The sequence below is a fragment of the Harpia harpyja genome, chromosome 8 (genome assembly GCF_026419915.1).
Source record: "Harpia harpyja isolate bHarHar1 chromosome 8, bHarHar1 primary haplotype, whole genome shotgun sequence".
NCBI classification, from domain to species: Eukaryota; Metazoa; Chordata; class Aves; order Accipitriformes; family Accipitridae; genus Harpia; species Harpia harpyja.
In genome coordinates, this window is record NC_068947.1 from 46,197,861 (window position 1) to 46,219,806 (window position 21,946).

General features: G+C 52.9%; 1 protein-coding gene across 4 annotated transcripts in view; it reads left to right on the forward strand.

The window, feature by feature from the left end:
* BOC (BOC cell adhesion associated, oncogene regulated) overlaps positions 1-21,946 on the forward strand; it is a 57,056-nt gene that overhangs the window by 16,968 nt on the left and 18,142 nt on the right. For all 4 annotated transcript variants that reach the window (XM_052794554.1, XM_052794555.1, XM_052794556.1 and 1 more), the window contains exons 2-3: positions 14,928-15,095; positions 15,487-15,765. In XM_052794554.1, coding sequence (XP_052650514.1) covers positions 15,011-15,095; positions 15,487-15,765 — 364 coding nt within the window. In that variant the 5' untranslated portion in view covers positions 14,928-15,010. The remainder of the gene's footprint in view (positions 1-14,927; positions 15,096-15,486; positions 15,766-21,946) is intronic.

Genomic DNA, 21,946 nt, shown 5'->3' on the forward strand with positions numbered 1-21,946 from the left:
ACATGCCAAGGGACGGTCACAGCAGCACCACTGTGTGTGCATCGGTGGCCAGCGACTAATAGAGAAATGATGCATCCGATGCTGGCCTTGAAACATGCCTTGTATCTTGCATGCTTCTTTCTAGACAGCCAAGAGAGGTCTGATCTGTAGGAAATGAATATAACACCACTCTGGTGTCACCTGTCAGGATGAGGTGGGGAAGAATAGGGGCACGTGGACAGAAGATGCGTGTGCAGGATCACCTGGATGGGTTTCAGCTTTATTTTTTGACATGTGCAATCTTGAATGCTTTCCCATGGAGGTCAGTAGACCTGGTTGGAAATTTCATGTGCACAACTTACCGCACAGCATATCTGAACTTGCATATTTTTCATCCCTTTTCTTGGACCCCTTAAGTCAGCCACGTACCCTTTTCAGCAGTCTTGTGAACCATGGGTGGGAAGCACTGACCGATGGATAGGCACTTCGGTGGGAAGCAGAAGACCAATGTTTCCCTCCACTTGATCGGTGCCACCGAGCACTCCTGGTTTCAGGGCTGGGCTCAGCTGACTTGCCCTTAGATCTGTGGTGCGTTTGGCCTGAGTCTCTGCCTCCTCATAAGCACAGTACCACCACAGGCTTCTCGGTAAAGTGGGACTAAAAATAAATGCATGACCCCAATAGCTGTTGGTATCACTTGTTATCTTGGAGGACTCCCTTCAGCCTGGAGTTTGGCTTCATTTCACTTGCCCAAGTGGTTGCATGTGTATGCGTGTGGTGCAGGAAGGTATCTGTTGAACCCACACAGACCGCTGTACCCACACCTACCCAGGTCTGCAAATCCTGTGCTGGATGAAAATATTTTGAAGGCCTGAATTGCTCCTTGTTCGTCTAACCTGGTGGTGGGTCTTCCTGTAGTAGCTCAGCCCCTTGGCTTCACTAGTGCCTGCTGATGGGCTCGGTTGGCCTGTGACAGCTGACCATGGGGCATTTGCAAATGGTGCCACATTGACTCTGCTGCTTCTCCTTCTCTGTTTGCTTAGTTCTTGGCAGCTGCACGTTTGAATGTTTGCTTGACAAACACTTTCCCTGGAGTCTGTGATTACAGAAAGTGTAGTCTGACAAACCCCACTGAATTATCTTGTTCTCTGTTGTCAATAATCTCTTGGTTGCTGTCTCCCTTAACCACAATATTTTGTGTGTGGTGCAAATTCGTATTTTTTCCCCTTGTTGTAATCAGTCTGCCCCTCCCTGCTTGGTTCAGTTATTGAGGCTGTATCCACAGAATGCTGACATCTGTATTTTACTAATCCAGAAATCCTGGGGCTACCAGGAAGCAGTACAGATAATAACACTGCATACCTGTCTAGCACCTTTCATGTGAGAATCTGAAATTGCCTGGCTCATGTTCTTCTGGTTACTGCTTGTACCAGCTGGGGTTTGCTATTCCTGTTTTTGCAACCCGGAACAGTGAGACACAAGGTAGGGGTATGTTTTGTCCAATAGATGAAGAAGCAATTCCAGAAGTGTGGTGTCATAACCTCCAGGACTATGAGTTCTAACCCTCTTTGTCTTGCAATACCTAATTTGCCCCCAAAAAGAAAGAGATAAGAGTGCGTTAGTTGGTTTTGAGCAACGTTTTCTTTGCAGCAATCCATGGCTTTTTTTGGCACCCCACTAAATTCCACCCAAGAACAAAAAGGCAACTGCAAGATTTCTCCAAGATAAGTTAACTTCCTTGGCTGCGATCAGGGGTCCGTAATGTAGTTCACAGGAAGAGCGATATCCAAATATTGTCTCTTGTTGTCAGTTTGGTGGTTTGGAGCGATGCTGAGGGACAAGTGTTCACGGCAGGCCCGGAGAGGGGAGAGATCTTGCTGTGTTTCAGGGGTGGTAATGAGACTGGTGAAAGTATGTCTGCAGGTGGTTGGGTGGTCAGCCTTGGACTGTTAATCTGTCCAGCTGCTGGCCTGTTTTGGACAAGGTCCAAGACCAGGTAGGACACTGCTGCTTTTCTTACCACCTCCAAACACAGCTGAGGACCTTCCAAGCAAACCTGGGCTGGTTTATGGTTTGGGTGGAAACCACAAGCAAACCACGTCAAATCGCTGGATTCTACCCCAAACCAGTCAAAGCGCATAGGCTTCTGTTTTGTTTCGCTGGGAGATGAATGGGAGAGGAGGGAGATGGAGGAAAACCTTTGTGGATCCAGTGTTGATGTAAGGCCATAGGTGATCCATTCCTAAAGCCTGCAAGTGCCATTCCCATGGCTAGACCAGACTGGTGAGGGCAGAATAATACCTGGGCTGACGTCCCCTGGGAGCTTGGGTGTAAAGAGGAGGGATATTTTGTCTGAAACTCTTCCAGAAAGGGACAGTTGCGGGGGGGGGGGGGGGGGGTGGGGTGCGTGCGTAAATAAATAAATAAATACATAAAAGATGAGAAGAAGGAGGATTAGTGTGAATGCATGCCCTCAACGAATGTAATCTCAGCCGAGGTGATGGGGAAGTTGGGTCAGGGTTTCCTGCACTGTGGGGCCCTGGAGCATAGTGTGCATGGGGAATAAGAAACCCTAAGAAAGAAAGGGGGAGAATTGCAAGCCCCAGGAGGTAAAAGTGTATTTATTTTTCACGTGTTGCATCAGAACACACTAATTTTGCCTGGGAGGGAGGGCAAGTGCATGCAAAAACAGTCCAGCTTGCTAGGAAAGAGGTAGGGAAGCGTGATGCCAAATAGCTCAGGAAATGTTGCTGTAGGCCTGCCTCTCCCCTCCGAATCCACGCAGGGCATGAGATCAGCACTCGTACGTGCAGACCCTCCTGCAGGCGTGCGCCAGGGCTTTATAATAGAGCCACGCTCTCCCCTTGAGGCCGGGGCACCCCCGGCTCCCTGCCCTACCCCCCTTCTCCCCTTCCCCCTTCTCCTATGTGCTTTTATGCCTTTTGCAAACAGCGTATGCCAAATCCGACTTCACAGCTGGCTCCGCTCCACGTGTTTGTTTTCTATGCCTGCGCGCCGCTCGCCAGCTCCGCTGCGGCTCAGAGGTGGAGGCGGCGGGGGGAGAGCAGGGGTGGTGGGGAGGGAAACGGGAGCAGGCTGCTGCTTTCCAAGCCCTTATTTGTTTAAAGCTTAAGCCTGTTTGAGAGAGCCTTTTTGGAGTGAGGGGTAAGTGGCAGGGGCGGGATGCGGGGGAACGGAGAAAGTAAACTGTGCGTCAAGGAAAGCAAACTTTGCAGCTGGAATTGCTGCTGGTGCTTATTGCGTGAAGGGCCCGGGGAGGTGCCTGTGGCTCCGCGCTCGCGCTTTCAACAGGCTTGCGAGCGTAAACGGGCAAGGGCAAAGAGCGGGAAGCCGGCGATGGGTCTGTGCAGTGCCCCATCAGCGTGGGCGCTGCTGCCTGGCAGGCACTGGCCACAGCTCTCACCAGCATGTCCTAGCAGCTGGCCGGGGCACGGGCAGGTAAGCCTCCCTTCCCAGGCTCTGGGGCAGCAGCGTTTTGCCATCCTTCTGTTGTGGAGCATCCCCTTGCCAAGAAGGAGAAACCAGGTGCTGGCCCTGCCCATCTCTGCAGGGCGATGCGAGGTCTTGCTCCATCTTCTGCCCATGTTTGGGTCACTGTCCCCAACTGGACCATCGTTTTTGGAGAGGTATATTGATTGCTGGGATGATAAATGGGGCAAATGATGTGCAGACACAATCTTTAAAAAAGCCTGAGATGCAACCATCTCCTGTTCATCTCTGGGGCAGGGGAAATCTGTCATACATCCCGAGACCCTGCTGCGAGTGCGTCCCCTGTCATTTTTCACCTCAGGGTGGGCCCCATGGGATTTTGGCAGCTGCTGGTCACAGCAGGAACGAGGGCCATGGTTCATCCCGTCTGGGTGCTGGCACTCAGCGCTGAGCCCCCACACCCCACCTAGGCGTTTGCCACCGGACGAAGCATTTTCTATGGGCAGTCATTTCTGTCCCTTTGTTTTGCTGGCCTCGAGCTTCCTCTTGTGTTTTTTGAAGTAGTGGCATGTCTTCCAGGGGAAATTCACCCCAGCAGAGTCCTAGAGGCTTTTGACCTGCTCCCATAACCAAAATGATTATTGTTAGTGAAAAGCATTTAAGTGACAGCTATGGAGAGTAAAAACTCCCATTTATTCCCAAATTTATAAAAGCGAAAAAAAACCCCCAACTTTTAAATACCATCTTCAAAGGACAAGAAAAATGGGCTTGTGCTCTTTTGCATCCCAGCAACAAGTCATTGCTGAAAGGAGTGCAACGAGAAGGCAGTTTCTCTTTATGGTGGTGATGGGGATGTCTCTAAAGCCAGCCATCTGGGGATTAAACTTTGTATTGACGTTACTGGCGAGTACTTTGTCCTGTCTCTTTTGTATGCTCTTCTGGATTTTGATGTCAACTGTGTTAAACTAGCCTCGTGCTTGTTAATGCAGTTTCTGGGCCTGCTCCCATTGAAGTCATGGCAAAGATCAGGCTGATCTTGGAGGCGGCAGAATCAAGTCCTCTGTTATGATCTTCTGGATACATTGTTTTAGCAGGTATTTCTGCTGTGCCACTGGTGTGTATTTAATATAAGCTCGGTCAGTTTTTTACTGCAGCTGTGGTAGGCGCCCCTGCTCTTCAAATACACACTGGAAGAAGGCTCAAAAGCTAGGAAAGCTACCCAAATCCTTGGTCTGCTCCAGCAGGAAAATTTCCCCAATGCAAATTCCCCCAGGGAAGGCTTAACAGTGTCACTGGCAGTTTCTGTGGGCTCTTCTGGTTTGGGCTTTTTTTTGTTTGTGCGTTTGTTTCACTCTATTATTGTTCCTAATAGGACACGGACAAGATTTTTCTATTGTTCCTAGACAGAGATAACTTTTTTTTTCAGTTACTTAAAGGTAGGTTCATGTTTAAGCATATAAGAAGTGGGCTGCTCTCAAAAAGCATCCATAGCTGCTGTCTGTCTGGCTTGTGATCCACTCTGCGAACAAGAGCTTCCGAGATCCGTTTTGGAGGTGGCCGTAGACGACATACATACTGGAACGCTCCCTGCTCCCTGGGCACTCCTGCAGCGCTTCACGCAGATGCTGACTGGTGGTGTTTGTCTGGTATACCCCTTCTCTGGGCTTTGGTTTATATTATATATTGTATTATATGGATTCTGCGTTCAGAGAGAGGACAGCTTCATGTTTCATCTGGTGTTTACCGGCATGAATGGACACTGTGATATTTATTGTCTGTCCTGTTGCAAGCCTGACCCCATCATGTGACAGAGACAATGAAATGGAGATGGGTCTCTTCAGGGCAGCTCCATGTCACACCTTTGCCATGATTTGTGGCCCTCCTTCCCTGGGGCCCGTTCCTGACCACCGGTCCAGCTGCAGAGAGGTCGTAGGGTGATATTAGGTAGCCTAGGATGCGGGATTTATAACGTTGCTGCCAAATCAGTGGCGAAATGCTTGTTTTGATCAACGTGGCAGTGTCCTGCAGTTGGGGGCTGAGGGTTGGCTGGGCGTGTGTGCTCCCCGAGAGCTGCTGAGGGTAGCAACGCAGTGCAGAGGTGAGCAAAACCAGCGTTGGAGGAGAGCATCCTGCTCTCCCCGTGGAAAAATGCTGTTTCACTGGGACCAGAGCACGCTATGGAAGTGCATCTGTTGATTAAACTTCTGTCTTAAAGCAGGATGGAGTTTCTGGTGAGAGCAGGAGTGGTTTTCCTGCCATCATGAATAACCCATGTTTAAACAAAGTGGAAGAGTGGCAGCTAGGGAGAGAGAGATTTGCTTGAGATGTGGTGGTCCCAGGTGACAGCCCCTGCTCCGAGGAAGGCAGGGCAAGGACTTGAGCCTGGGCACACACATGGCAGGTGAGCTGTGGCATTGCCTGCTTCTTGCCTGCCCAGCCCCTGGAGCAGTGGGGACAAATGCAGCATAAGGAAATCAGCCACAATCCCAAGTCCCCTGTTTCTTCTTCTTTCTTAACCCCCTCATCTCAATTTAATTTTCCTGCCTCTTCCTTTCTGCCACCTTTATTCCCCGCTTTCCTTTGGTATCTTGCAGGGCTTTTGCCCAGCATCGCTTTCCCTGCATCTGCCAGGCCTGCCTCCTCTCTGACCTCTCCCTAACCCAAGAGGTGATTAGAAGCTCAACCTTAGACTTCAAGTTTTGGGGGGTTTTTTGTTTGGAAAGGATGAGAAAGGAAAAACAAAAGCAGTGCCCTGACTAATGTAAACCAGCCACAGGCACATCTGTGCCTGTGGGGTGATGGCTCTGAGTGGGAACTGCTTATCCTTCCCAGCACTGTCCTCTGCTGCGTTTGCTGACAGGGAGGGGAACAACCTGATACCTGGCTCGCGTTGGTGTGGGATTTGGCGCGGTGGAGCCCAGACCAGAGCCAGCAGCATTGCCTGATGCTCATCACCCGTCCTGCGGGTCCCACAGCATCAGCCCCCAGTGGAGCCGTCACCTGGGCTCTCCTTGCCCAGGTGCATGCTCTCCCTCATTCCCAGCTCCTTGCTACATGCTTTGCCTCTCTGTCCAAATAGGAGAAGGTGTAGATAGATGAATTTTGTTACTGCTTGTATCAAACATCCTAAAATGAGTAACCCTTCTAGCCAGTGGTGTGAAGTCTCTAGGACACGGGATGATTTTCACTCTATGTTTAGTATGGCATCTGTCTGCAGCTCTGACTGCATTGGCACTGATCTCTGGCTTTAGTTGTGATGTGAATGATAAAGCATGTATTGTTTTCATATGGCAAGAGATAGGTTGCTTCAGGCAAATAATACAGTGCAGTAAATCCCCTGCTTCTAAGACTGAAGCTATATTTTCACATCACACTTGTGTCAATGGGTGACCCCTTTCCTGCTGCCTCCTCTGAAGTGTTTGTCCCCACGAAGATGCAATGTTGTCCCATTGCGAAGCCTCAGATAAGTCAGACTTTCTTGCAGCACCATGAGCTGAGTTTGTAGCAGGCGTGGGGCAAACTGAAAATGCTCCAGAGTACATAACTGATCTCCACACGTGTGTGGCTACGTTGATGTGGTTTTCCAAGGGGATCCTGACCCTTTATCCCAACACCAACTTCGGCATGAGAGTAGGTTGAGCTGCAACCCTGTGTACACTCGGTCAGGGTCTCTCAGGACCTCGATACCAGCAATTCTGCTGATTCTCTGATATTTGACGTTCAGCCCCCCCAGATGCATGGCCTGCACCCCTCAGTAAGTGCTGCAGTTGTGCACTCCCTTTGGGAGTCCTCAGCTCTTTAAATTAGGATGTTAGCTGGGAGGCTGGAGATTCTACAGGTGGATCAAGGGTAAGAAGGATGGGGAACGCCGAGGAAAAGTTGGTCTAAAGCTACGGCAGCTCTCCCAGGTTGGCGCTGAAGTTGGACTGAAAGGTTTTGACCGTCGAGGCATCCTGTCCCAGCCGCAGGGACAGCCCCGAAGATTGCTGCGGGGCTGCTTTCCCCCCTCGTGCGCTTGGGAGAAGGAGCCAGAGAGCAGCCAGCAGCTCCGGGCTTGTTGCAGCAACAACATCTGTTTCCTAGGTGCACTTTGTTTCTGAAGAGGCTCTGCAGCACGCTCCATCTGCGCCCTTCTCTTTTTTGTTTTGTTTTTTTGGTTTTTTTTTTTTTTTTTTGTCTCTTGTGCTGCGTTCGGCAGACAAGGACGGAGGCTCTTAGGGGAGGCGAGCGCTTCCCCGGGAGGACCCTGCGCCAGCCTCCATGCCAGCGCTGGCTGTCGGGCTCTTTGCACCCGAAGCAGCATTGTCAGCATCTTGACAGCTGGCCGGCTGCATGCTTATTAGTCGCTACTTTCCTCTTGCCCTCCACCTCTCCTTCGCCTCCCTAACCACCTCCACCCTCTCCCTTCCCCCTTCCCGCTCCTGCCCGGCCGGCCGGCCCTTTGGGGAGCCCCCAGCCTCTCCAGATTAGAGCTCTCCAGGGACTTGGTCCTTTTGAAAGGAAGAAAGAAAAAAAAAAAAAGGGAAAAAAAAAAAAAAACGGAGGGGGGAGAAGGAGGGGAGGAAAAAAATTTATTAAAAAAAAAAAAAGAGAGAGAGAGAAAAGAAAGAGGGGGAACAGAAGAATGAAAACAGACCCAAGGGGCAATAGTCCCTCGAGCCATTTCACTGCATTACAATGAATATGGACTCTATTAAGCTCCGTTCTGCCTGTTAGTGTTTCCCAGGGCAACACAGCTCCCATATGGCAAGCATGCAGCAGATTAGGGTAGGCCTCCGGGCTTCATTGAGGGCCCGAGGCTTGACTGGCAGTTGAACCCCATCCTTCCCCCCCCCTCCTCACACTTGACACTGCCTGTGTTTATCTAAAGCAAAAAGGGCCGGGGTGGGAGAAGGGGGCATTTGGGGGGTTATTGTCCCGGGCAATGGGAGAGGGCAGGGAGAGGGACGGGGGTGGTGAGGGAGGGAGGTGGGATGGAGGAGAAAGGGGGTGGGGGGGGTGCAGCCCCTCATACATATTCAGGAGGGGTCTTGAATGGGCAGAGGAGAAATAAAGCAGATGGAATTCATGTTAAAGAACAGCCACAATCGCCCTCCAAAAACAAGGAGAGAAAAGCGGGCAGCCTTAAAGGAGCGTAGGGAGCAGCGTTTATCCAATTAGCAGGGTTGTCAAATTGAATTTACTCAGAATGGAGGGGGAAGCCGGGGGGGGGAAGGAGGGAAATTAAGTGTCTAGGGCATGGGGGGAGCACGATATTGAAGAAAGGACGCGGGTTTTCTTTCTTTCTTACTCTTTAGCCTTGTCTTTTCAAGGGCTGGAGCTGTTTTCGGGGCGCGCCCGGGGGCAGCGAGAGCCGGCATGCATACTCTGTTTTAGCACGGGGCTCCTCTCCCGGTAGCTGCAAAAAAAGGGAGGCGTATCCCATGGGGCAAGGCCATCCTCACATCCCTGGCCTGCCTGCAGCAGGTCCAGCCACCCTGGGACCACCGTGCCGCAGGCATCGGCCGAGGCAAGCCACGCTCGCTGCGGTGCCACCACCGTGGTGACACCGGGGAGCCCGTGGCCAGCACGAAGGTGGCATTTCGTTCTTCGAGCGGCCTCACGCTTCCCGGCTGAGGAAATGCCAACGTGAAGGGGTTCGCTGGGGCTCAGCGAAGTCGGCCCTGGTCAATGCCCGCTGGAAAGTGGCGCGCATTTCAGAGGAACCGTTGGATGGAGAGCTGCCAGAAACTGCAGGTGTTGGGTCTTCAGGGGTGCGAGCAAAAGTCAGACGGGCGATGAGAAGGCTTTGCATCCTGTTGCTAGTTCAAAGGCAGCACGCCCGGTCCCCCCTGGTGATACCACGGGCTGTTGTGGAAAGGAGCTGCCCAGGGCAGTAGCTTTGTCTTGAGGAAGACGAAAAAAGTCACAAAGATCACTGTGTGTTTAGTTTGGTTCGTTGGTGGTTTGGTTTGCGTGAGCGGTTGCTGTTCATGTGTTTCCCTGTTCAAGGGAAAAGAGCTGTCTTACCTGCAAGTTTAGTTTATTTTTTAGAGAGGTGTCTCTTGCCACTGAATTGCTCAGGACTTGCTTGGAGAAAATCTGTGGTTCTTTTTTTAGGGTCGCCCAGTGCCCAAGCGCAATTTGTAGTTTGCAGGTGAACTTGCTCATCTGCATGGTGGTGGTGCCGTGCCAGGTTTTGCTCTGGATATTTTCCTTCTCCCAACTATGAGCATGAATTTATCCCAGGCTTTCTCTGTTGTGGCTTCTTGATGGACTTGCTGAGCTCACAAGTAGCCTGTAAGAGAGTCTTTTTTGCCTAATCACTTTAAAAAAGGGGGGGGGGGAACTCCTCACACAGTTAATCAAGGGCTATGTTAACAGAGCTAATGCACTCTGAAGTCAGGAGCTTTCAGTGCTACAGAGGGAAGCAGGCAAGCTTTTATCCCTGTTTGCACATACACTGTGCTACCTCCTTGACTTTAAACGTGATGGTGTAAAGTTGGATGCTGCCTCTCTCTGCTCCCTCCCGACACCACCCGCTTCCCATTTGGGATCCTGCCTCTCCCTACAGCATGCGCACCCTCATCCCCGTTGGATGCCCATGCTCTTACATGGGAGGGGGAGCGTTTCTCCTGCTGTGAACCTCTCCTTTTCCAAACCCTTTCAGAGGCAGCGTGTATAACTTAACGGTGTGAAATTAGTACTTCGGAGTGGGGATGGGGGCTGGTAGAGGTTAATTTTGCCCTCTGGGATGTTACTGTTTGATGGTTTGGGGAGAAACAGTCAGGGGTGCTGATGTTGCCGTCCATGCCCAGGAATCATGTGGGGATTTTGCAGCTGACCTGCTCAGGTGTGTTTACCTGGACAGTATTTTTTCAGCTGAAGGACTATACAGTTGTATGGTGGCTTTTTTCAAACAGGATGCGAAAGATTTGGGATCCAAGAACAACTTGCCTGATGGGATGGAGGTCCCAGTCAGAGAGCTTTTGATTTCCAGCCCTGCCACTGCTTTACTGTATAACCTTGGGCCAGGTTGGCTTCCTCTTCTAGCCCTCAGGTTCCCTCATTCGTAATGCAAAGGGGTACTGTGGCTTTTTTCTCTTTTACATTTTCTTCTTCAGTACTTTAAGCTCTATGGAACAACAAAAAGAACACTGTCTTTTATTAAAAACTAATGATTACAAGTAAAACTGGCACACTGTGTACTGTGTAAGACATTGCTTTTTCTCAAGAGCTTAAGTCTCAATGTATAAAACAGAGAACTGGGAGTATCATTGTCCCTACTTGACCTGTTGGAAATGGAGACCAGTTGCAGTGAATTCTCCGGAGTCACCCGGGGTGTGCCCAGCTGGTAGCCGGACCTGAGTTGCTGCAGCTTTTGCCTTAGTGCAAAGCAGCCCCTTCGCTTTCCTGCCATTCCTCCCCTGCATGAAGAGGTGCTCAGGATCCGGCCGCCTGACACAACCCCAAACCACCCTCATGTGCATGGGTGAGTTTTCCCCGTCTCCCAATCCGCCTCTGCGTTCCCCCCCCCCCCGCCTGCCCGCAGAGCTGGGGTGTGTGGTGCAGGGATGCTGCCCCGGAGCTGGGGCAGAGGCTGGTTCCTATTTGGGAGCCTTGTAAATTAGAGACAGCGTGGCAGTAACAAGGGCTGTGGCCGGCCCTTGTTAAGCAGGAGGGGGCTTGGGGCTGTGAGCAGCATTTCCTCAGTAAAACCTTCAGTTTCTAATCAGCAAACACCTCTCCCGCTGCCTGTGCTTAATTCAGATCCCTTTTTCCTTTCGAGCTTTATCACCACCCCCGCACACACGCGCGCCTTTCTTCCCTTTTATATCTTCACCTCTGGTTTTTCTTTCTCGCTCTGCTCCCTTTGCAGTGCCCTCCATCGCCGCAGCACAGCTGGGGCTGCACGCAGGGGCCTCGGTGGGCTTAGGTGTGTGGTGGGAAGCCGAGCCGACAGATTTTACACCCCCACCACCCCTCCATATCTGATGAAGCTCTCGTTAATTTTGTTCTCCTAATGGCCCCTCCTTTGATTTACTGGGCTGTCTGAAAGGGACTTGGACAGGAAATTGTTATTTTAACCTGGCAGGAAAGAATTAAAAATAAATAAACAAACAATTTTTGTTTTCCCTCCCCCCTTGGAGCTCTTTAAATTACTTTAACTCTTTCTTTTCCCAGGTAGCAATTAAGCAGGAGCTGTCGAGGCTGGTGGTGTCGGTGGCTGCAGAAGTATTGGCAGCCAGGAGTATCTCGTAGCGTACCTGCCTTGGGGAGAGGAGGCAGCAGAGCAGGACGCTGTCACACAGCAGCCCTGCAGCTCCCGGTGCAGCCCCCTGCCCAGGACCCCTGCCCCTGGGAAGGCAACCGGAGCACCTGGGGCCTCCTCCGCTCCCCACCTCTGCTCCCTCTCCCACTGCAGCCCACTCTGGCAGTGCTTGCAGGGACACCGGGCAGATCGAAAGCTGCCTGATTAATAAAGTTCCTTGCTTTGCACTACTGCAGGCTGCTTAAGGGCAGCATTTTCAAAAGAGGTCAGCTCCCATTTAGGCATCGAAATAAGTTGGTTGCCTATTCAGGAGAGCTCAGCATGTCAAGAACTGAATGCTTTTGAAAATCTGGCTTCAATTGTGGAAGCTGAGAATTTCGAAATCTGGCCCTGGATCCTAATAGTTCTTTTGGAATTGATGTTTTCATTCATTTTCCTCATTATTTTTATGCTGGCCATTTACTTTTTGTACTTCACTCAGCTGTGAAAGAAATGGCCACATGTCCCTATTTAGAGCTCATACTCTGCCTGGAGGTTTGGGGAGGTACCATGCACTTGTTGCAACACACCTTCTCTCCTCAGTCTCTGCTCAATACCGTTCAATCTGCCCAGTGCCGTGGCCAAATTTTTTGACCTCCCCTTTTTTCTCCCCACCTATTGCCCTTCATCTTTTTACAGACCTGGGGGCAGCCAGTTTAGTCGTTGCATCGATGTGCCTGGGTGGTCCTAGCTCACGAAGGGTCCGTTACACGTTTCTGCGCCTTTGGCTTTGCCATTCTGGCCAGAGGCTCTGCGCGACACAGAGCTGCAGGGAGGTCTGGTTGGGATCGTCTTTGCCTACCCCTTCCCCCAGCATGGGCTCCAAGGAGCAACTCCATCCAATGTTTTTCCATCCTGCTGCCAAACCCATCCAGATAGGGGGAATGAGTCAGCTTTGCTGTGTAGGCTTCCAGCACTGAGGACCAAGAGACGTTAAGTCCTACCCCAGAATGTTTCTTCTACGTTGGTGGAAGGCTTTCTACCTCCAGCAAACCTTATGGTGTGAGGTGTTTTTAAGCCTAAACTAATTCGAACATCTTTTCCAGATGAGTGTAATTAGTGGCACTTCAACTTGCACGTCAGCAATGGTGTCAACAGTGCATGTTTTGGTACGGACAGACCTCAGGTGCTTTTACAGCTGTGGTCAGTGGTGGTTTGCCCAAGATGGCTGTGGCATAATGAAGGGTGCTTTGGGTGTTGTCTTGCGTGGAGGAATGAACTTGAGTAACTCAGATGGTCTCCAAGTTAATAGCTAAAGGATCTTGTACAACAGTGTGTGCTGGTTGATGGAGGAAACTCTTCAAAGACAAATTGTTGAGACTTTCTTCTCTCCTCGGGTTTGGTGGGTGAATACCAGGAAGGATGAAGTGCGCAGGAGGGAAGTCACTGTCTTGTCACTTTGGTGCTGGAGGTTACCCACAGAGGATTTTCACGTGTAACGGGGCTGAGTGCTGCAGTAGCTAGAGTGTGAGTCTAGCTGATCTTTCTGGTTGCCTTCAGAGTATGCCCAGCCTGATGCCCAACGGCCGAGCTCTGTCCATGCTCCTGCTGCCTGGAAGCCACGTCGGGCCATGCTGAGCTTGACGTAATTTACCCTGCCTCTCAGCAGGGCTTGTCATCTTGGCCTCACGGTCACACTAACCGTGACTGCCTGGCTCCCAGGAAAGAGCTGCCTTGCCTTGAGCCTGCTTGGCAGGCCAGCCGAGTGAGCTGACATCGGCCTGCAAAGTGCCGCATAAAGATGCTCTTCTGTGGCGTTTGCAAAGCTCTAGCTGCAGGTTGCTTTCCTGGGTGTTGCCTCTTTTTGACTGAGATGGTTATGGAAAGGACATGCTCGAACAGGTGATGGCTTGAGCAGTGACCATGGTGGAAGTAAGAAATGTTGCTCTGCAGAGTCCAGGTGCTCTTGAGGATGGTGGTTGCAGCTAATAAGCTTCTTGTGTATCTGCATGGGGAGCAGGCAATATAACTGCTGTTTGGTCTGGCTGCCATGCCTGGTTTGGTCTTGGGTTTCTCCCCTGCCAATGTAGACATGCCACAGGAGCAATTCTGAAATGCTGTTCACAGTCGCAGGTCATCTTAGTGCTGCAGCTGGAGGGAGCTCAAAATCCTGTAGCTGCGTTACAATGTCCGTAGAGGGAAGTCTCTTCTTGACTTCAGCCCTTTGCCCGTGGTTGAAGCTGAACTCAGTCTGACATCGGAGGTGTCTCTTGGGGCAGCCACTTAGATCTTTAATCCCCCTGACCTGGCTTGTCTGCTTTAGCATCTGTTTGTGACAGTCTCTCCAAAACAGCTGCTGCAGTGTGCAGCTCTTCACACCAACCTGGATTGTGATGGGTGGCCTTGGGCTTCAAGTTTTTGGGAGATTGTTGATGCTTTTGAATATGAACCTGGTGGTTTGTCCAGGGTAATTCAACTCAAAATAGGTAGTGTGTATAATGCAGAACAGTTAATCTGAAATTTTTCCATAGATTGGGTCTCTTAGTTTAGAATAAAGGTGCATTATGCCAAATGAGTATAATCTGCCCTCAGCTCACTGCACTGAATTGAAACAAATTTAGAACTGGGCATTTCTTTTCTCCTGAAAAAGTGTCCCCTCTGCTTCAGAACAGTTCCTTCCAGAGATGCCCTGAAAAACTTTTACATCTCCTAAGGACTCCCATCTGGATTGAAACATAGGTATGCCCAGTAGCAACATGGCCAGTGTCTCAGGAAGAGACTGTGAAACTGCGGGATCACCTCTGCCTGCATGTAGCTTAGGACTTGTACTACTCACTGACTTTTGTGTTCAAGCTAGAATATATTCCAGACACAGCCAAGAAGTGGCAGCAACACTTAGCGAATATCTCCAGTGACACTTTGTTGGAAATGTTTGTGTTTTGGTCCTGAAAATTGCCTGGTGTGCATTGCTGGCACAGTACAGGCATTCACTGCACCACGTCTGGAACAGGGAAAGGGAGTATGTGTCTGTGTGCACACATGTAGATTTGTACTGAGAGCTGAGGATGGGATGTCTTGGGAGACTCACAGCCATGCTTGGGGGAGAGGCTGGAGAAGAGAAGGGCTTGCATCAGTGTCTGTAGCCTCCTCGGGCCACTGGCTCGGTGAATCCCTGGCAGTTTAGGGATGTTGGTAGAGAAGCCAGGCAGGGCTGGAATGCAGAGGCAAGTCGGAGGGTTTCATCCATCGTGTCTCTTGTCATCTGCAGGAATCTGCTGCCGCACATCCACTGCATCCCCTGAGGCAGCTTATGGGACCCTTCCCTGGGCGCCCCAGGACACACCGCATGGGATGGCAATGACACGTGGAAAGAAGAGACCCATGTCCCCCATCCATTGCCTCATCCTTGCAGCTGCTAGCTGTTTTGCCAAACTGAGTGAGTTTCTGTTCTTACCCATTTGTTCCATTTCGTTTATGTTTTGCCTTGATGCTGTTTAGCATAGCCATGCCTCAAGCACAAAGTGGTTTCCTCTCTCTGCTGCTTCCTCAGTAGCCTTGACCACAGGTCTAGGTTCAAACACTCCTCCAGAGGAGAAGGCGATATAGTCGGAGTTGGACATCTCTGTCTAGTGGTGCCAAGAAGAAATGGGGCTGGTGTGTATCTCCAAGCACGAGGGTGGGTGTGTGGGGAGCTAAGGGGAAGGTGCAGCACAAGTGGAAGCAATGCAGAATGCAAAATGTACCAGCACTGCAGTTTTTTCCTCTGTCCTTTCTTTTGCTGAGTCTTGCAGAGCTTTCTTATTCCCATTTTTTTTCCCTCTGTGCAGGTGAATCTCTGCAGGTCACAGTGCAACCTGCCTCCATTGTCCAAAAGCTCGGGGGCCCAGTCAGCCTGGGGTGTGTGGTGGACCCCCCCGGAGTGAACCTCACGTGGAGACTGAACGGGAAGGAGCTGGCTGGATCGGACGAGGTGCTGGGTATCCACATCGAGCGAGGGAAACTTGTCATCACGGCTCTCAACAACCACACCGTGGGGCGATACCAGTGCATCGCCCGTGTGCCCGAAGGAGTCATTGCCAGTGTCCCTGCAGTGGTCACGTTAGCTAGTGAGTAGCTTTAGTCCTCTGCCATCCCCTGCATTGCTTGGGCCATCACTCACGCATCTCGAGAGGCTCATCCATGCTCACTTTTTCACGCTGGCATCAAGGGAGGGCTCCTTTGGCTTAGGCTGTTTTGTAGTATTTTTGATCGTGGACTGGCTGTCGTGTTGAGGCCCAGCCATGACCCAAGCAAGTCCTGTGTGGTAGGCTGCAGACCTGTCCTGCAGTGACAGTTCTTGCAAGACCACAAAGAGCAGGGAGTACCCGAGTGATGGGGTTTGTGTGCACGGTTGGTTTCCTGACTGTCATGTTGCCTCATCTGGTTGCTGACTTCTTCATTTTGGTTACCAAAAAGTACCTGCTGGTGCTGATGGCCAAACTGCTGCCTGGGCTGCTGCAGGGCTGTTGCCAGCGCTGGGTCAGTGTGTGCTAAGTTTTACTGCCTTCCTGACCCACAGAAAGTGAAGTCCCTTGCTCTGCTTGTGCTATGATGGGACCTGCACTTTTTTGTGTTGCCCCTGGGTTCATCATAGCCAAAGTACCAGCCCCCACACTCACACTAAGGAAAGGTTAGTCTGGCTGTGGTGAGGGTGCTCCTGAGCACCTGCGTTAAGTGGCTGGCGGTCCTCCGTGTGCTGTTGGGAAGATCCCTTGCCAAAAGGGAAGGTGAGGGAGAGGGATGGTGGGAGAACGGTTGCATGGAGATCTTGAAGGCAGAGACCGTGCTGTCCTCATTTGGTAAGGCAGGCGCAGAAGTCGACAGGAGGCAGGTGCAGGAGAGCAGAGTATCTAAAAGCACTCGTAACGAGGTTTTTGTCTTTAAAGGGCAGGAGGCTGTATTCATTACCACTGCTGTGGTCCCTGGGGGGGCATGCTCCCCCTTTCCAGGGCTTTGTCCTCTTCCTGTAAGGTTGCAGTGGCATGGCAGCAAAGAGCCACCTTTTTTCTGAGCCATAGCTCTGAGTGAGGGACTTTGCTCCTACCTCTGAGCTTACATACTCCTCACTGCTGCCCTCTGGCATTCGTGACAGACCAAGGAGACGTGTGTGCATAGGAGGGGGTGTCTTAGAGTGGGGAACTTCTTTCAGGCACCTCGTTTTGGCCAGATGTTATGCTCAAATGTGAGAAAGTGCTGTATTTGGATGCATCTGAGAAAGGGCAACCCAGGCCTGCTTGGAGATGGTGGGGGGGCTCAGTGTGGACCATCCTTGTTTAGGCAATGGAGATTCTGATCTTCTCAGAGACCTGTGCAGTTTTTGGTGGAGCAAGTGCGTGCTGAGGAGACCACCATCCCCTGGCAGTGACAGCCCCTGGGCGTGGAAGGGGCTTCGTCCTCCCAGCAAGGGGGAGTTTGGGGCTAAGTCTTAAGAAAATGAAGAAGTGAAGATGTTTGTGCAGCGTGGGGGCTGGCTTTGCTCTGAAGCCAAGAGCTATTGGCTTGTCACTGATACATTAATCAGGAGTGAAATGTTTAGGCCAGGCTGGGTGGGAGGAGGAGGTGAGGGAAAGCGAGGGGAGAGCTCTGAAGCGGCGTGGGAGGGGGTTGTCACGGGGCCGAATCTGTCGGGGGATTTGGCCTGAGCCCCATGCCGAGATTAAGTTTCGGAGAACACATTCCAGAGCAGAAAGGGGGCTGTGTGTGCTGGTGGCCTGATAGAGGGAAGGAGAGGAGGGAAGAGGTGGATGGGATTACCAAGGGCATGGTTTGCATTTAGGAGAGCAGGGTGTGCAGAACTCCTCAGTCTGATCGGTTCCCTCTTAGGCTGATCCCCTTTTGTTTTTTTCCCCTCACCCCAACCCACCACCACCAGCTCTGTCTCCTGGGACAAAGCACGGCTGTTTGACCTATCTGTCTGCTTTGGTCTAGCATCAGTGGTGGATGGGAGACAGATCCCAGAGCACCAGAAATTCCCTCAGCACAAATCAAAGCCACAACCAAAGCAGTCCATCAGCCCTTTCCAGGAGCCAAATCACCTTCAGCTACCCGACTGTAACTGGGGATGCGGGTACAAAAGAGGGGGGACTCGCCCATTGCTGTGGTCCCTGCTATGGCAAAGGCACTACCACTGAGGGGAGGTCAGGAGCACCATTCAGTGGAGCTTGCAAAACTGGAGCCAGATGTTGGATGAACAAGCAACTAATCCATCATGGAGCACCCTTGTGCTGCGCTGCATAGGTCCCTTGTCCTTGAGGGGAGGCTGGGGATGGCAGAGGCCATGTCCCACACACCCGGATAGCTTCGGTGATAGAGAACCCCCAGGTGGGGAAGACTTGGCAGTCAACGCGTGAAGAGAGAGAGAGGGCAGCCCAGGAAAGACGTGGGGCTGAAGGTGTAGGAGGGAAACCTTCTGGAGGGGTTCGAATAACCAGTTTCATGTTGGTGAGCTGGAGGCTGCTTGCAACAGTGGCTTTGCAGTAATCTGAAATAACAGGGGGCACCGATTTGTGGTGGGACTGAGTTTGAAAGCTATGGTAGCAGATGTGCCACAGGCTCTCACTCCTGCTCCAGACCTCCTCTACAGGGCCTTGCTCTGAGCTGGTTCGGTGGGGACCATGGTCCTGGGGGTGGAGAGGGAAGCCCCTGGCAGGTCAGCATTGCAGTTGATACATCTCTTCCAGATCACCTGCTGGGCTGAAAGAAAACCCTCTGAAAGTCTTAGCACCATCCAAAAGTTACTTTGAGGGGCCAGGGGGATAGTGAAACTAGAACATGAATGAAAGCAGCAGAGGGGGGTGTGGAAATATTTTCAAGGTTTAGGTTTATTTTGGAAGAGGACCTGGAGTCATTGGAAAAAGTGTCTTGCTAGGTTTCGAGGGGTGTAGGTAACATCATCTGGCCAACTTTTAGGCTATTTCCACTCCTTTCTCTCCGCCTCCTGTGGAGGAAACACCCTCAAGTGCCCCAGGCTGTGCGTGCCTGGTGCCTCAGGGCCTCCTTGTGCTTTGCTGACAGTCAGCAGGCAGATAACTATCGCTGCAGTGCTGGCAGCCACAGCATAGCCTTGGGACCGATACCTCCATCTCCCATCTGTGGCACAGCGATGCCGAGTCCATTTCTGCTCTCCCTGGCCCATAGGGCTGGTTGAAACTAGCATTTAATTCCTCCAGCAGAGATAAAATAGCTATTGTATGGCCGAGAGGTGGAGGGATTTGCAGAAAGGGGAAGACTTCTTAAAGTAACAAAAGGAACAGCACTTCAGGCATTACTTGGGCACTTTTGAGTCCAGTTAGAGCTGACCTGGTGCTCCACGATCCCACACTCAATCTTGGCAGCCTGTGACACCTTGGTGCAGATAGATACCTCCCGATTGCTGCCGGCCTGGCCATGCTGTGCAAGATCAGCCCTGTGTGGCCCGGAGGCAGCCCTTCGGCCCGGCTGAGAGCTGCAAGGAAGAGAAAGGTATTTTCTGTGCCTGCTTCCAGGTAGCAAAGTTGCCATCACACCAGAAGCCCTGTTCCAGTCCCTCCCCTAGATGGAGATGCTATATGAAAAAGGTACAGCTGCAGCAGGCTCTGGTGGGGCCAGATAAATCCACCAGGGACACGAACACAGGGCTGTGGGCTGGTCCTGCAACAGCAAAAAGCTCGGAAGGTCGAGAGCCCTTGGTGTGGCTCACAGGGCAGCTGAAGCGCAGGGCTGGAGCAAAGCCGGCGGGCAGAGGTGGTGAAAGCCGTGCAACAACCAGCATTCAGCTGCGTGCGTGGAAAATCAGTGCAGTAAGCACAGCAGCAAGCCTGACCTAGGCATGACATTTAAAAACAAAACAAAACAAAATAGATGAGGGGTGCAGCAAAGGAACTCCACCTGCTCCAGCGTATCCCCTGTGGTCCGGGACAAGAGGAGCGCGGGGTGCCTGTGTCCTGGGGATGCTGTGGGATAGGGGAGGCTCATTGCCCCACGGCCCTCCATCCTCACCGTCGGGCCTCGGCGTGCAGCGCTCGTGGGCAGCGACCCTGCGCCGGGTCGGGCCGGGCATCCCCCAGGAATTTGCAGCTGCTTTCCGAAGACAGCCTCATTCATTTTCCTCCACCCGGGCCTCTCCTCGGATGGCTCCCCGGAGGCGATGGCGGGAGGGAGGAAGGAGGGAAGGGGGCGGCTGCGTGTTGGAAAAGCATTTGCTGAGGAGGCACGGGGGGCTCTGGCCCCGGGGGCAGAGGTGGCGTGAGGAGGGGAGAGAAGGAAAACACAGGTGGTGTTTGGCGAGCCGGCGGAGCTGTGGTGCGAGGGCTGTGGGGTGGGCCGGGGGAGATGTGGGGGAGTGGGGCTGCGGCATGGCGAGGGGGGGGATGCGCTCGGGGGTCTGTGAGCAGGCGGGAGGCTGGGGGCTGCCCCCGTCCCGGCAGGACGGGACGGGGCTGGTGGTGACGGCGCCGATGCCCGGGCTGCCGTAGTGCCGGACGGATGGACGGAGGGTGAGAGCCATAACCCCAGGCTGCTCTGACAGCCGAGGGGGGATTAGTGGAAGAAGGTGCCTGCCCCGAGGCTGTGAGGGACCCCCGTCCCTGCCCATTCCCCTTCTTGGGGTCCCTCTCTTACCCTTCCCTACAGCAGGGAGGACTCTCACCTGGAAGGCCGGCATTTTATTTACTACTGCTGCTTCTGCGACGTTATTTACGGTCTCCCATTCATTTAATCCTGTCCGTCTCGCCTGCCTTGTTGCTTGGCCCCCGGCCCTGGGATTCAGCTGGTTTCCCTCCCCGATGACAGTGGCGCAGCTAGCCGCAGGGCTGACCCTCCCCGCGCCCCGGCTCGCCCCATCACGCCTCGGAGCAGGGCACAGATGGACACAAGCAGTGGCCTTTGGTTGCACTCCCTTCTAAACAAAAAAAAAGAAAAAAAAGAGGAAAAACATAAGCCCTGTTATCCCGGCACGGCTAGGATTGGCAGTGCTCTGTCTGTCCGTCTGTCCGCAGCACCTCCCGGCCGGTGGCTGGTGGATGAAGGCTTGCTGCTTCCCTGTGATTAAGTGTGTCTTTTAAGGACAAGGACATGGGCTGGCACGCTGGGCGCCGTCATATGAAAAGGAAAACCCAGCCAGTGGTGAGGGGATGTGGTTTCCCCCAGCTGCAGCGGGAGTTAGGCTCGGGGTGCAAATTGCATGTTAGACATGGAGCGTGGCTGCTGCCAGCCAGGCAGCCGAAGGGGCGAGTGCTGCATTTTCCCCCCCCCGGTGCCGACCCTCTCCTCCACCCCTCCCCGCGCTGCACTGCCTGCTGGGGGGAGGCACGCATGGCCCCACGTCTCGGGGTTGGCTCGTCTGAAGCCCCCAGGATGAAGCTGGGTGTCCCAGCCCGGCGCTGCACCCTGCGTTTTGCTGTGCTGGGGCCAAATGCAACGGGATGTGTGACGGGGGGCTCGTCCCATGCGTGGAGGGGGCTGGGGGTGCCCGCCACTGCCCCTCGCCAGCTCTGGCCGACCCATTGGTGTTAATGGACGGCTGTATGCGCCTGTACCGGTGGGGAGCAGGGCAGTTGAGACTGCCCGTGGCCAAAACCCACTGGCAAATAAAACAGTCTTGTTCGCTGTGGGGGAGCAGGAATTTAGGGGAGTAGTTTGGCAGGAAGCTCGTACACTTGCGTATTGGAAAAGAGTTTGTCACGGTGCCCACCTCATGTTTTTCCCCTCTCCCCTGCTGATTTCGCTCCACTTCTTCAGCGGTGCCCAGTTCTTGCTCCCCCAGCCACCCCAGGGTCCCTTTCCTCCGTCCTTTCCGTCCACAGCTTCGCCCCTTGTCCCCTGCGGCCGGGCTGGGGGGGGGAAGGCAGGAAGAGCTGGGCGTCCCGCTCCCCCGCCGTGGGGCTGCAGCGCTCACAGCTGTGAGAGCGGTGGGCTGAGCTGCTATCTGGGGGGCTCGGCACGTGAGGGACCCCCACGTCCGCCCAGCCCAAGGTTGTCCCAGGAGTCCCCCGGCACGGGGACATCATTTTCCATCTTCAAGAGTGTGGTGCTCCCCAGTGGGCTCAGCTGTGCTGGGGCTATGGGTCTGTTCTTCCTCCGGGTTCCTGGGCTCCTTCTCCTCTTCGGGGTCTCTGTGTGTGTGTGCACATGCGCGCGTGTGTGTGTGTGTGTACAGCAGATCCCTGCCAGCATTGCTGGAGCCTATGCCTTGGCTCCGAAATCTTAATTTGGCTGTGATGAATCCAGACCACCAAGGCGCACATTAATTTTCCTGATGCTCGTTTATAT